Source organism: Chironomus tepperi, unplaced genomic scaffold (genome assembly GCF_022539635.2).
Source record: "Chironomus tepperi strain 1889 unplaced genomic scaffold, CSIRO-AGI_Ctep_v1 contig_74, whole genome shotgun sequence".
Lineage (NCBI taxonomy): Eukaryota > Metazoa > Arthropoda > Insecta > Diptera > Chironomidae > Chironomus > Chironomus tepperi.
This window is the reverse complement of record NW_027226196.1, coordinates 1,325,421-1,339,478: the sequence shown is the minus strand read 5'-3', so window position 1 is coordinate 1,339,478 and position 14,058 is coordinate 1,325,421. Positions and strand designations below refer to the sequence as shown.

At 29.9% G+C, this 14,058-nt stretch overlaps 1 protein-coding gene across 1 annotated transcript; it reads right to left on the bottom strand.

Annotated features, from left to right (window-relative positions):
- Positions 1-572: 572 nt before the first annotated feature.
- Positions 573-2,335, bottom strand: LOC139085610 (homeobox protein Hox-C4a-like). The gene is made up of 4 exons (XM_070633697.1): positions 1,802-2,335; positions 1,692-1,744; positions 1,251-1,355; positions 573-871 (listed from the first exon to the last, which is right to left on the bottom strand). Exons 1-4 carry the CDS (start codon positions 2,187-2,189, stop codon positions 659-661), a joined length of 759 nt encoding a protein of 252 aa, XP_070489798.1. The 5' UTR covers positions 2,190-2,335; the 3' UTR covers positions 573-658.
- Positions 2,336-14,058: the final 11,723 nt, after the last annotated feature.

Sequence of the window (14,058 nt, the reverse complement as noted above, 5' to 3'; positions counted from 1 at the left end):
ACTGAAATATTATACAAATAGAATGAGTTTTGAGGGAAATTTTCTTTTTTTTTTTGTTCATCTCGTTTTTACTTCTTTTATTGCTTCTGCTGTGTATTCCATTCCATTCGATAAAATCTTGCTCCATTGAGTTGACTTTCGGTGGGCGTGGTCATGTTGTGTAGACTGACTGGAATATATACTCACACATTCTCACTTCCAATTCCAATGCGAATGATATTTTTCATTTTCTTTGCGTTTTCCTTTCTGTGGAAATTTTTTTCCTCATTCATGCATGAAGAAATTATGGAAGAGTAAAAATGGAGAAAATTATTGACGTTGAATAATGGTTGAAAATTTTTCATTGCTAGTGAAATTTTTCTTCTGTTCTAGATCGGAAAATTATATTACCATTAGAATGCGATAAATCTTATGGATTAAATACGTTTTTGTGATTTTTTTGTTGAAGTTTTGTGAAAAATTGTGATTTCTTGTTGTGAAAATTGTTTAGGGAAAACTGAAAATCTTGTTGATAACCTGAAAATTCAGTTGATAACCTGAAAATCCATCAATTTACAAGTAAAACATTCAAATTTTCAAATAAGTAAAAATTAATCTCATTTTATTCCTAAAATATTTTACAATCATGTCTTAAAATCTAATCTAATAATTATTTATTTCATGCTAAACCAGGAACAAATGGATGACTATGACTAAATGGATGTGGTGGATGAATGTTAAGTGGAACTGCTTTAAAGCTATCGAGATCATTTTTTGAACTGGTTGATGATGAATTTAGATCTTTTGATTTATTTGAACTCTTTGCTGAATCCTTTTGTGGTCGTTTCGACCTTTTGAACTTCATTCGTCTGTTTTGGAACCAAATTTTAACCTAATATGAAGAAAAATAAGAAGGATTAGTAAAAGAATATTTGTAGTAAAATCTTAAATCCCTTGGTAAGTAAATAAGAAAAATATTTGAAGGGGAAAAATCAACAAGAAAGTTTTTTTTTTATGCTGAGCACTTGTGTAACCACAAAATCAGGATAAAGGACATTTTATGCTTGAAAAATGTGATTTGCTATTTGTCATAATCATGATACATGAAAAAGACATGACGTGATGAAAAATATTTATCTTTCTTATCTCATTTTTCTTCTCCTTTTCCTCCTGACTTTCTATTTATCTCAACGTGTGTGTTTATGTATGTCGTAAGGCTCGAGTGATATAGATCATAAAAAATAGTAAAATAGTCAAAATAAATAGAATACCTGAGTTTCAGTTAGCAGTAAATTGCTTGCAACCTCATATCTTTTAGGACGTGATAAATATTTGTTCTGTTTGAATTGCTTTTCCAGCTCTAAAAGTTGTTGTGACTGTAAAGAAATAATTTTGATAATGATAATCGTTAATAAATTGTTGATATCGTTTTTGATCAATTATTAAATTGATTTGAGTTAAAAGGCAAAGTTCTGGATTTTTATCAATTTCTTTGGATTCGGTAGGATTTTGACATTTTAAGTCGGTTTAAATCTAAGAATTAGATTTTCAAGAACTTTTACGGAAACTACTTTTAAGCGAGTTCAATTAATTAAATGAATTTAATTGTTATTTGTCAAATATCCAAAATAATTCAAATTAAATTGAAGTTTTCCACCAAGTCAAAACTCAAATTTCATTACCAATTTTTAAAGAAAAATATGAATACTTACTGTAAATGCCGTGCGAGGCCTCCTTGTTTTACCGAATAGCCCATGATGTCCTGCTATAAAATAATTACCATTTAAAAAATTTGTTTAATATTTTCATATTTAAAACTCACTATTAAAATCGTATCCGTCATAGTAAAATTGCCGTGGATGATAAAACATTTCCATATTTGGATAATGATGCGGGAAATTCATGAACGGTGGCATATTTGGAAATAAATGCTGTGATGGACTAATATTTTTCATATTGTATGATGCATTGCTATTATTTTCTAAATTTTCACATCCTGGACTTATCGGTGGACTTGAGCAAATCGAGGAATTGCACGAATTTGAATCACTGACGCAATTATCATCCTCAAAATTATTATTTTTAGAACATTTGTTTGATAACAACGATTCAATTAAAAATGAACTCTTCATTGCTTTCTTATCTTTTGATTCAATATTTTTTCTATAAATAATATTTTCTGGTATATCCCCTAAATCTTCACTTTTCATCTTCTTCTTAAATGTTTTTGTTTATCAACTTTTCACACAAAGATTTTTTTTTTTATTATTTTTGTCACAAAATTTTGTTTTATTTTTTTCACATCCGAACGCAACGACGTCGCCTGTATGAATGATCGCTCTATTTTAATTTATCTGGTTCTGTTACGCTACAACTTTAACATCAACACATACAAAGCGCAACACAATCAAAGAGCAACTGAATTAAACCTCGTTATTACAGAACATAATAGCTCATTGTGCTGATGTTGTTTCAAAAATTCATTCCAAGAGTGTTTTTGATTAAATTTTTATCGCTTCATAATGAGACTGAATTATTGTACAAATAGAATGATATTCTTTTTTCATCAAGGAAGAATATCTCCTTCATCATATTCATCTTTTTCGTGATTTTCCATCCGGTATAAAAACTTTTGCTCCATTGTAGTTTGTGTATGCGTGAATAATAGGCGTGGCTTATTGGGTAGACTGGAAGTCTTACAGAATATAATTCCATAATTTAGTTTAAACGATTGTCTGTGAACATAAAAGATAATAAAAATCTTTTTCTATATTTTCATCATCATCTCGTTCATTTCTCCACAAATGAAGTCCATTCAGCTACATTCAACTTCCTATTATCATCATCAACATCGATTTTTTTGTGTGCTTCTGCTTTGGATATTTGGTTGTGTGTGTGTGTTTGTGAAAATTAATTTCACGTGTACTCATTGTGTTACTGATTTTTCACACGTTGGCAATCAATTAGTCGGCATTAGCTCGTTAATCAACAGAAATTGCTTTGCGTAAGCACTTATATGAGCAATTGAGTGCCAAACGAAATTAAGTCAATTACACAATTGAAATCAGCATTAATGATCTTATCGAAAAGCAATTAATTATAAATTTGAAACATTTCTTCGACCCACTCAATCCCAAAACTGTCATTAAGGGCTTTAATAGTATCGAAATAATATGTATATGTATAAATTTTTCAGTGATAACATGATACATTGATTGATTATTATTGAGTGGATACGCTTTTTTAGGGATCATAAATCAAAATTTAAAAATAATTAGACTTTTTAATGTGTCGATTTTATATTCCAGTGTCTGGTAAACATTTTGCTGCAGGGGGTGAAAATTTTGATGTGAAATTTGGTGTTGGAACAGCACATAGTCGCGATTGTGTCGCTATACGCGATTCCTAATCTAATGTTTATATTTTATGGATTTGGGTGAATTTTAGGGTTAGGATTCATACAAATTCTAAAGTTAATGCTACCTTCGACAGATATTTAGCAATTAGTTTACAATATGATGAATTTTGAACATTTTGAAACAATTTCGACCGCGGCACACGCAGTTAAGCAGACTTTATTTTCTTTTTCACAATAAAATTCCCGCTTATCAGGAAATAAGCAGCTTGTACGTCTGTCATTAATTACTTTAAAACAAAAATATCGTGTTCATTCCAAGTGTTCAATTGATCAATTAGAGAATTATCAAGTATGCAATAAAATAATTAGGTTCATCTAGTAGCAACTGACTTAGTCATAATCAGACACAGAAGCCTTTTATTTGTTTATTTTCTGTATTTACGATAAGACTTTATTTTTTTAAAGAGCAAACTTCAACAGCAAATTTCACGTGAATGAAGAAACGTTATATTGCTACCGTAATTGATCTGATAACGAAATTCTTTTTTTTTCAAGTACTTTTCCTGAATGCTTTACATTTTATTTGTAAAATGTTCCACAAATTATCTTGAGCACATATCAAAAATCAAGTCAAAACATAAATATATTCTTTACGATACCTATAAATATAAATATTCTTATCATACACCGAAAATCAAGCTTCTTGTAATTGCTCGTGACAAAAAAAAAAACTTTGTAATCAATTAAAATTAAACTGAGTGAGTAATCAATTATAATTGACATCGACAAGGTGATTAGTATTTAATATCGAGAGTTTATTAGCACGGCAACAAAAATAAATCATTTATTTCGATTATAATAACAACATAATTTTGTGTGGTGATCACATTTATGTATATAGAATTTTTTGGGGTTGATTGGGATGAGAGTAATTATTATTGGTAATTTGAATGAAATTAAGACAATAAGTTACAGGATTAGAAAATGATGATAATTAACTCTTACTTATTATGTTGCTTGGATGTTAAATTTAAAGTGGCAATTTTGAGAGTTCAAGGATTTTAAGTTGCAGTAATGCTGGCTGTTTGGTATTGTGAAGTCAAGACATCCGTGCCGGGAAAATAGCGTTGACTCAAGAACAGAACAAGGTGACAATTGTGAGCTCGAACAAACTCAACTTTGATAATTAAGTTACTAATGCGTAAGATAAGACATCATATTATCGTAATGTCATCAGATCCTGGCAATTTAAATTAACGATAACTCATAATTTGAGTAAACAAAAACAAAAATTTGACAAAAACTAATTGAAATTTTCCCAGAAACCATGAAAAATTTTGACCTTTTTTGACTCAACAACCAGCAACTTCAGACTGTTTCTGTGTACAGAACTGAATTTGTCACACAATAACCTAGCAGTAACCATATTAAAAAGCGCATCGATAATTGTTTAATTTGACCAATTATGATGACAATTCAAGAAAAAGTGTGACAGATGTTGATGGTAATTGTTCGCTAAATGCTTAGTATAAATCATCACACAAAAAAAAAATCATAAAAATATCAAAAAAGATGCATACAAAAGCAGTCAGCATGCATAACAATAAATTAGGGAAAAAGTGAAATGTGTCATCGGTTTTCGGGATTATATTCTTATTATTATGATTGTTTAATCATCACCCTATGACTATAATAACATCAACACTTGCCGCTATTTTTCTATCTAACAAATTTTTAATTTTTTCATAGGGTTGATTTTAAAATTATTTTATTATTGTCTGTCAACATTGCCCTTCATGTTGTGTAAATAATCAAGAGGAATAACATTTTAAAGTCGTTGATTAACATTGTAATTCTGTTAATAATTTTAAACTTTAATACAGTTTGAATAATTTTTTATTGCAATAAATTTTATGCAATTTATGTTAAATTTTTTGGAAATCAATTTACAAAATTGCAACAATTATCAACATATGTGCCAAAAAAAGTGCATGAAAAAGATTATTTTTAATCGACAAGGCGTTTAATTTTTTTTGGTATAGAAAATAAAAAGAACCCAAAAAAAAATGTCAAAAAGGGAGAGAAATCAGCTTTAATTGTGACCATATTTTTCGAAATATACATATAAAGCTATTAAATGTAAATAAAAGCAAACTGCATTTGGATTCTCAATAAAATGCTTGATTGAATGCAAACAGGTTCTAAAAATGTTTAATCGAAAGGAAAATGATACTAATTGCAGTGATATATCTCGTACTCTTGCTTTTACTTTTCATACGATGACTTATAGTGATAATCTCTCTTTCTATACAAGGGGTGAAATATTAACCCCTCATTTCAGAACGATAATTTATTTATGACGGGATTCAATTAGGGGTTGTTTATAATATCAAAATATCACATATATTATGAAAATTAAATGCACTTTGCACAAAAATGAATGAATTTTTATATCGCTCCTTTCAAGCTCTGCTCTTTGTGTATATACACTTTTAATCTCATTGACAAATAAGCATTAACACACTTGATGCATTGATTGGCATAAAGAAAATGCTGTAAAAAATATTTCCACATGAGTTAATTTAAGTAAAAAGCCAATTTAGTGAAGAATTCTTTTCATGCGGTAAGGCGAATTTTTGACGATTTATAGCTGTTTGAAGACTGTTTAAAATTGTAAAGAGCTTACAGGTTGAAGCAGACAACCGTTTTATTAACGCCATGCTCACTAACGTGACACGCTATGTCGTCTTGTTCACGGTTCCAGAACCAATGTTTGCTAGAGAACCTTAAGTTAACAGTAAGATGAAAATCGCTGATGACGACACCGTGGCACGGTTCATCGATTTTGACCATTTTTGTGCGTTAAAGACACGGTGGCTGCTATAATTTGCCGCATTTTGCCACAATAGGAATGAATTATCAGGGTCTTTGTAATTCCAATTCATTCCTGGAATCGAGTTGTAGTGAGTATTAATATCCATAGTATTTTAGACTTTCCATAATAGCCAATCGGACACAATGATGCCAATACCAATTCAAACCTATAAACAATGCTATAGTCAGTAAAATGCTAGATTAAGTGGCTGTCAATGCTTCATTATCATATGCATTAAGTAATTTTCATTCCCATTAAATTTATTGGTTGATTTTTATTAATTATGCATCAGCATATCCTTATCTTATCAATCAATTAAAATCAATTAACACGAATTGGAGTGAAGAGACAATTAGGTAACATTTCGACATTTGATAGTAGTTTTACATTAATAGATACATTACATACAGTCTGTTATGATAAATAAATGATAACAGTGGAAGTTTGTGTTTTAATTAAAAACTGTGTACAAAAATATCGTGTAAAAACAGAGGTCTCATGCCACTTATAATAAAATGAAATAAAAAAAAAAAAAGAATCGGAAAAATTGAATTAGCTAATTGCACTTCCTCTTGGGACAACAAACAATTCATGCAAGAGAGCAGCACAAAAAAAAGATGAGGGAGACAGAATTTATGCCGTCTTTATGTAAATAATAAAATGATCAAGCTGATTTTAGAAACAGTTAGGTAAAGAATTAAGGGAATCCTTAAATTTCTCCGTGTGGAAATCTTACAGATGCAGTTATGGACATGGCACTCAATAAATGTCAATCTTTTTAAGGTTTTATGTATCAAAAAACAAAAATTGTAAAAATATCATGTTCATGTTGAGATCAATCCTCAAATACCTTAAAGCAATAATATAAATTGCCAAACATGTTAAAGGATTTACATGCCTCAATGACTCCCCAAAATATCATTCCAAATTTTCTTTTCTTTTTTTCGATAACCCTCAAAAAGCGATAAAGTCAATAAATTTTCATTGTCTTTTGTCTCATTCTATCACATTAGAAATTTGATTTGACAGAAAAGTTTGCGTCTCGTTTCTTCTTCTTACACTTAACACCACCATAAAATAGATTGAATGGAGGAAAAATTATTTGTCGAGGATTTTATGTCTCGTTAAATTCAATTCAATTCAATCAAGCCAAATTACAAATATTCACATTTATCAACACAAAATGGTTGAAAGATCCTTTTATTTTTTTGAACATTTTCTGCTTGTTCAAGAAAATTTTTCAAGAACGGTAGCTGAATAAAAGGGGAAGATTATGAAAATGTAGGATGTGTGTAAAATAATTTTTCTTTATTTTCCAAAGAGAAATTTTCACATTCGTCTTAACAAACCCTTAAAAAAACATCATTTTTATGTAAGATATATTTTTTATGTGATGGAAACAAGAGAAATTTGAATAAATCATTGAATCAGAAGTTTGCGTGGGATGAGATGTAAGCTAGCTTATTTTGGCAGGGATAGAATCTATATTGTTTTTTAGATTGTGATTTTTGAATCTAAAATAGCTGAAATTTGGTTAAAATCAAGGAATTATGTTGGTTTTAACTGCTCAACTTAAAGGATGCAATCCAAACGGAACAGCGAGTTTGCTAGGATACCATTAAGTAGCCGTATAAAAGATCGCTAAGCTGTTCTGACAGCCTTCATACTAACCAGAGCTCGAATCGGAATTTGCATCAGAAATTCGATTCTACTCAATTCAAAATTCTAGTCTACTCCGAGATCTGGTGTTAAGTTTTAAGACTCTGAAAACCTTATTTTCTTTCGATATAATGCAGAAAATCTCGAATTCTAATATTTGAAAAAAAAATAACCTTAAAATGAATAAATTTTCAATTTCTTCAAAACATTTCCAAAAATCAGAGTATCCATTCCCTAAACAGCAATGTTCCTCTCTTTCACATTCACGTACCATCAGAGTATTCAATTGTGAATATAGCATTTGAGGGAAGAAAATTTGTAAGCGATAATTTTTCTCTTATAAAGGAGTAAGAAAGCGATTCACATCTCATCTACATTCGGAATATCTCCTCTTACCCGTCTATCTGATCTGCATAAAATATATAATATTCCATTCACAATGATTTTCAGCAAACAGATCATTGTAAAATTTAAGCAAAGAAATCCCCACAGAACAAAAAAAGAATACATTTTTCATGAAGAAAAGGATTTTTGGATTGGAATGAGGAATGAAAATTGTTCAACAGATTTTTTCATGTTGCATAATAAACGAATTTACACCCTTTTATTATCTACATCCTTATTCTATACAAAATAAAGCAAAAAAAATGGTTAAGATAAATGATTGGGAGGCACGGCATTATGAGCTGTATTCATAATATTATATTATCATAAAAATAAAATGGAAATGAAAATCAGAAGCAGTCAAATTATATATCCAGATTTTATGACTATATTATATTAATAAACAATGGATATCCATCCATATCATCCAAAAAACGCAACATATAATTGTCATAGATTGGAAATTTATTACGTTGAATTCTTCGTCAATGGCAATCATATCATTAGAGCTTATATTTGTAATGGTGGTTTCACTAAAAAGGCTTTTATTTGATTTACGTCAATCAATTGTACTTAAGCGTTAAATTCAATTTTGTAATTCAATAAAATATAAACGACAATGATAGGCAATAAGCTATTTTACTATTTACCGATTCATTACCTTCGCATCTCACTTTGAATGTGAATAAACATAAAATTTAATTTAATTTTTCGTTCGAAAAACAAAATTTTAGCATCAGGAAAATCCAATTGAGCGTACTAATTTATCCACACAACCGCCCTTCAATCGATAGAATTAATTTTATACTTTTCAAATGATTCTAGGGAGCTCGTTACAACGAAAGGATGTCGATGGAAGAGTGTAAATAGATTGCTTATGATGATTGCGACTACATATTCTAGTGAGTAGATATTGGAGTTTATTGAGTAAATAAATTAAATCTATCATGCCCTAGATAATTGGAACGTTATTTACACTTTTGTGTGATGATGACTGACAATCTAAGGATGTAATAGAAAATGTACATTGATGTGTATTCCAAGGAAGTAAAAAACCTGGAAGAAAATATTTTTCCATTAAAAAAAAAAGTTTTCATGTTTTTATCTTTTTTTTGGAAGGTGGGCGTTCCAACATGTGTTATAAAAAAAAAAGTTTTTCCATCTGACAACATATACAGCAGTAATGAAATAACAAAAACGAACAACAGAAGCATTTTCGGTAGAGATAATTAATAATTATTTTCAGTTTAGAAATGAACATTTTTGCTTTTTCTTCGCTAATTATGCTCATCTCGTTGTATTATTAATTATGCCTCTAACACAAGCATATTCTTATATAGATGACTAATCTTCTTCAATTTGTATCTACTTAAGTTTTCGTTATGCGTATCCATAATAAAATAAACGAAAAATATTAAAACTAAATAGTAATGGGGTTTTTCATCTCGTCATCATCATTATCATTGTGACTATGACTAATGAGTGACAATATTTTTGATGTCAAAAATTTTTCATCTCTATGTGACATTGATGCTGTTTTGTTCCTTGTGATGATTTTAGCTTGGGATTTGTGAACAATTTAGACAATTTACCCCTAGTTTTCTTTGGTTATTTGACTTAATATTGTCCTTTGCGTTGGGTCTTGGTTTTTAATCCAATCTTGTTTACCTTATGTTGCTCTTCTTGTTCAAGCTTATTTCGGAAACTGTCGGTTATAAACCAAACCATCCCTAGCCTGATTGTAGTGCTGCTTCTCTTCTAATTTGTTATATGACAGTCGAATTGACTTCTAGCTCTGATATTCAGGAAACTTTTGTTGTTCTTGATGTTTGTTCTTTTTCCTAGAATAGAACCTAGTTCGGTTTATAACTTTTTAAACTTCATTTCATCCTAGACTTGGTTTCATCTACTAAATTTTCATGTTATTTTCTGAAATATCAAACTTGATTCTTATTATGATTATCAAACCAAACTTTAAACTCTACTTTCGGTTAAAACTTTTATAAAAATTCTAACAAAATTTCCCATAACATCTCCTAAATAGCTCATATTCTTGTTCTCATTGTTTATTTCAATAGAAGCTCCTAACGAGCTTTTTACTGTGTTATAATATAAAAATCCTCTACTTATCTACCAACCCATCTCGTTTATTTGTTTTCACATTTGATCGTTATCTTTCTTATTGTTCTCTTTAAATTTATTCAAGGCACAGCACTTAGTTAAATGGATACTTTAAAAGTTCACATCAAAATTCAAATCTATCGCAAAATGGGCAATAAAAATATCAATTTATTTTCTCGTTTGAGACAAATTACTTGAATTCATTTGGATGTATTTGAAAGTTTTGACACAACAAGAAGGAAAATGGAAGTAATTTCCATTAATCAGATTGTCGTAACATAAAAATGATGCCACAAGAGTAAGAGGATGAAAACAATTTCATGAAATGACATAATGGGCGATAATTTTCTTTATTCATTCAACATTAAACAGCGCCCGAAAATGTGAGCGATTAACATTGAATGAGATTAAATGGGACTGAAATGGGGTGGTTAGGAGAGGATATAATAAAATGGAGGAAAAGAATATATCCCTAATGGCACTTAAGCAATATCCAAGCAATGAATTTTCCTTTTTCTCTTCTTTCATTCTCATTTTCTTGTGTATTGCCCAGCTCATTTGCGATGAACGGGGAGAGCGGGAGGATTTAATTCAATTAAATGATGGTATAAACAGCACTTGGAATGGCATTTTAATCTTTAATTAGGCTGATGAAGCAACTTGGAAAATCTACTGATTATGCAGCACATTACTGTAACATTTTTTCCCACTTATATGTCAGTAAAGTTTCTCATCTACTTATTGATTGTCGGAAATGGTTGGAAAAAAGCTGCCGCTGCTTGTTACATCGTTACTGAATAATGATTAATTGAATAAGGGAAACAAGCGTAAAATACATGAAAAGGTAGAGAAATTTTATTTGATTGAGTGCTGTATTTTTTTTTCGGGGAAGAGAGAAATTGGCACTTGAACAATCGCTAATGATTAATTAGCAACGGTAAACATTTGAAACGTTTGTTCCCCAAAAAAACTTTTTTGTGTTATTTCCCCACTTGAAAATTTTTATGTGCCTTGTAATGAAATCAAAAATAAATGAAGCCTTCATTTTGTATCAAATTTTACAGCAATCTCGATTGAGCAGTCGAAAAATAAAAAGAATTTTGCCGAATTTACGCATTTAACGAATCATGAAAAAGAATCGAAGTGCCGTATAAGGTACATAACTAACAATAGAAATAATTGTTTTCAATTATACACCTTCTTGGACTTGTTATCTTATCAATAGGTAATTAATTATGAATTTAAGTCTTCAATCAATCAATTACCGTTTGATTAGCCAATTGACAGAATTAATTTTTCTTCATTTTCGGCACATGATTGAAAGATTTTTATTGATTACATTTTCTGTTTCATTCTTCCGCCAGTGTGGATATGAAGTGAACAATTATAAAACATTTTGGTTGCTCTACTTACAGTGTATACATATGAAAGAGTTAAATTCAGCTGCTATTTTTACATTGATTGTTACACCTGGAAAAATGCTTATTGTGAGTATAAACATACAAGTCATTCCTACTGTGTACTTTATCGAATCTTAAGTAGGAATTGTAGAGGCTTTAAATTTTATCAAATCAAGCAAAGATTTGAGTTATACTTAAGATTTCAATTCAAAACTTGATTTTGTAGCAAATGGTAATAATACAGAGTTCAAGATAAAACTAAATTGAATGTAATGTTTTGAATCTATGGAACCTGTATCTTTTTAAACATTTGCTTACTTCGATAGTTGTACAGATCAACTATGATCAATGGTATCCTTCAGATGGCAAATGATTTCTGATCTAAGATATAAGATGAATTCCTGATCTTAAATAGAATCAAATCTTTAAGATAGTGAATTTGAATAGATCTAGTCGACTTCAATCGACTTTTGTATACTATAAAGTACTATGAAAATAAGTAATCTAAGAATGAGTTTGAGAATCTCTTGATCCTAAGAATTGTTTAAATCAGTTTAAAACTCTAAAAAATTATAAAAATTGTTGGACTTACCTAATTAGATTTCATCTCTACTACCAGAAACTTATAAACCAAACTAAAAACTCAGTTAACTAATGAAACAAATCGATATTGATCAAACTAAATTGTAAATCACAAACATAACTTTCATTTCCATCATTTAGATTAATTACCTGTTTGATAGATTAATACTCTGACTAATACCTAAAAATCATTGACATTTAATTGAGTAATTTGACATTTAATTTTAGTTATTTAATGATCAATAAGATTAATGATATTTTTTTACAAACCAAACAAACCGAATGTACCAATAGTACATGTCTCATACAAAATGATGCTAAAAAAATTAGAAAACGAATAGCTATGCGACGATGTTCATTGAAGATTTCCGGCGTTTTCATTTGAATGCAAATATGATTAAGAAAAATGTCACTTGCTTCTTTCGCAATGTTTTATGTTATTTGATTTGCCAATCTCTCGTTTGACATTCTCCGTACTGTAAATTATCATCATCATCATCATACAACGGGAATGCTGTAGGAATCGTTCACTTACTTCATTTGATATTTAAATTTACTACCATACCTAGTCGTTAATGATGTTTTTAAAGCAAATATAATTAAATGTCGTTGAAATGTTCATAATTTAATCTTACCGCTCTTTAATGTTATAATAATTTACCTATATTTACTTGATGCCATTTTAAAATTTTAAAATTGCTTTCCTTTATTTCATCTCTCTCATCTCAATTTCTTTCACTTTGACAATTTTGATTGTTGCTGCCGCTCAGTAGCACTTTATGAATATGCAAAGCAATCCGTTAATGGTTTTATAGAGTAAATATATGAACAATAATCTCGGCGACACAAGAGAGAATGAGAGATAATGTAAGGAGTATATAGAAGAAGTCGGCGGTTTTGACTTTTATTGTGTGCCATGCTTGCTTCGCTTCTTTATGCGAAGTCGATGAGATGAAATTAAAATATTTATTCAAAATCTTAATCCTCAGTAATTGAAAATTAAATACCATTTATTCTGTTTGTACTATTCTGATAAACTTTTTTTTGTCGTTTTTTTTTTTCGGTGGCATGGCGCTTAATTAATTAATTTTTGTCTCTCTTTTTTGTGTGTTTTCTTGGATACAACGGTGCTGTAGTCTGCAATTTGTCTATTTGTCTGTGTCTGCTTGTTCAAAGATTTTTCGGGCTGTGCAACATTTGGCTTTATAGTCGATGAGATTCTGATAGCTCAGTAGTAAGAATATGAGACCAGGAAGCACAGAGCGTAGATTCAAATCTTATCACGGGCGCTTGTGTCGTTAGAATGTTGCGCACACTTTGTTGTTGTACAACACAATGTTGAATTTGGCGTCATTTGTAAATCAAACCGCAACGCTAACTTCTAGTTGAAAATCAGTTGACTCACATTCATTTCCAGGAAATGACCGCAAGTGGTCCAAAATCGTTACAATTAGTCGTTATATCTTGCCATAAGGTAATTTTCTGTTGATGACTAGTTCTAACGTATTTTCGTCAACCAGTCGACTAGGGTAGTCTAGACTGTCCACAATTACACAGCTTTGCATTTCTGTGTATGCACTCTAATTATGTCTATGTCCGTCCATTACATTGATGAATCTTAAGCCACACAATTGTCACGTAGTTGAACATTCATCCACAAACATTGAAGAAAAAACCTCAAAAATGCGTTTCATCATACA

Bases quoted from the DNA above. Each gene is read 5' to 3' on its own strand.
- LOC139085610 (XM_070633697.1), bottom strand. From the start codon at position 2,189: ATGAAAAGTGAAGATTTAGGGGATATACCAGAAAATATTATTTATAGA. The intron at 1,356-1,691 runs GTAAGTATTCAT...ATTTCTTTACAG, and splicing joins GGCCTCGCACGGCATTTACA to TCACAACAACTTTTAGAGCT. The intron at 872-1,250 runs GTATTCTATTTA...TCTTCATATTAG, and splicing joins TACTGCTAACTGAAACTCAG to GTTAAAATTTGGTTCCAAAA.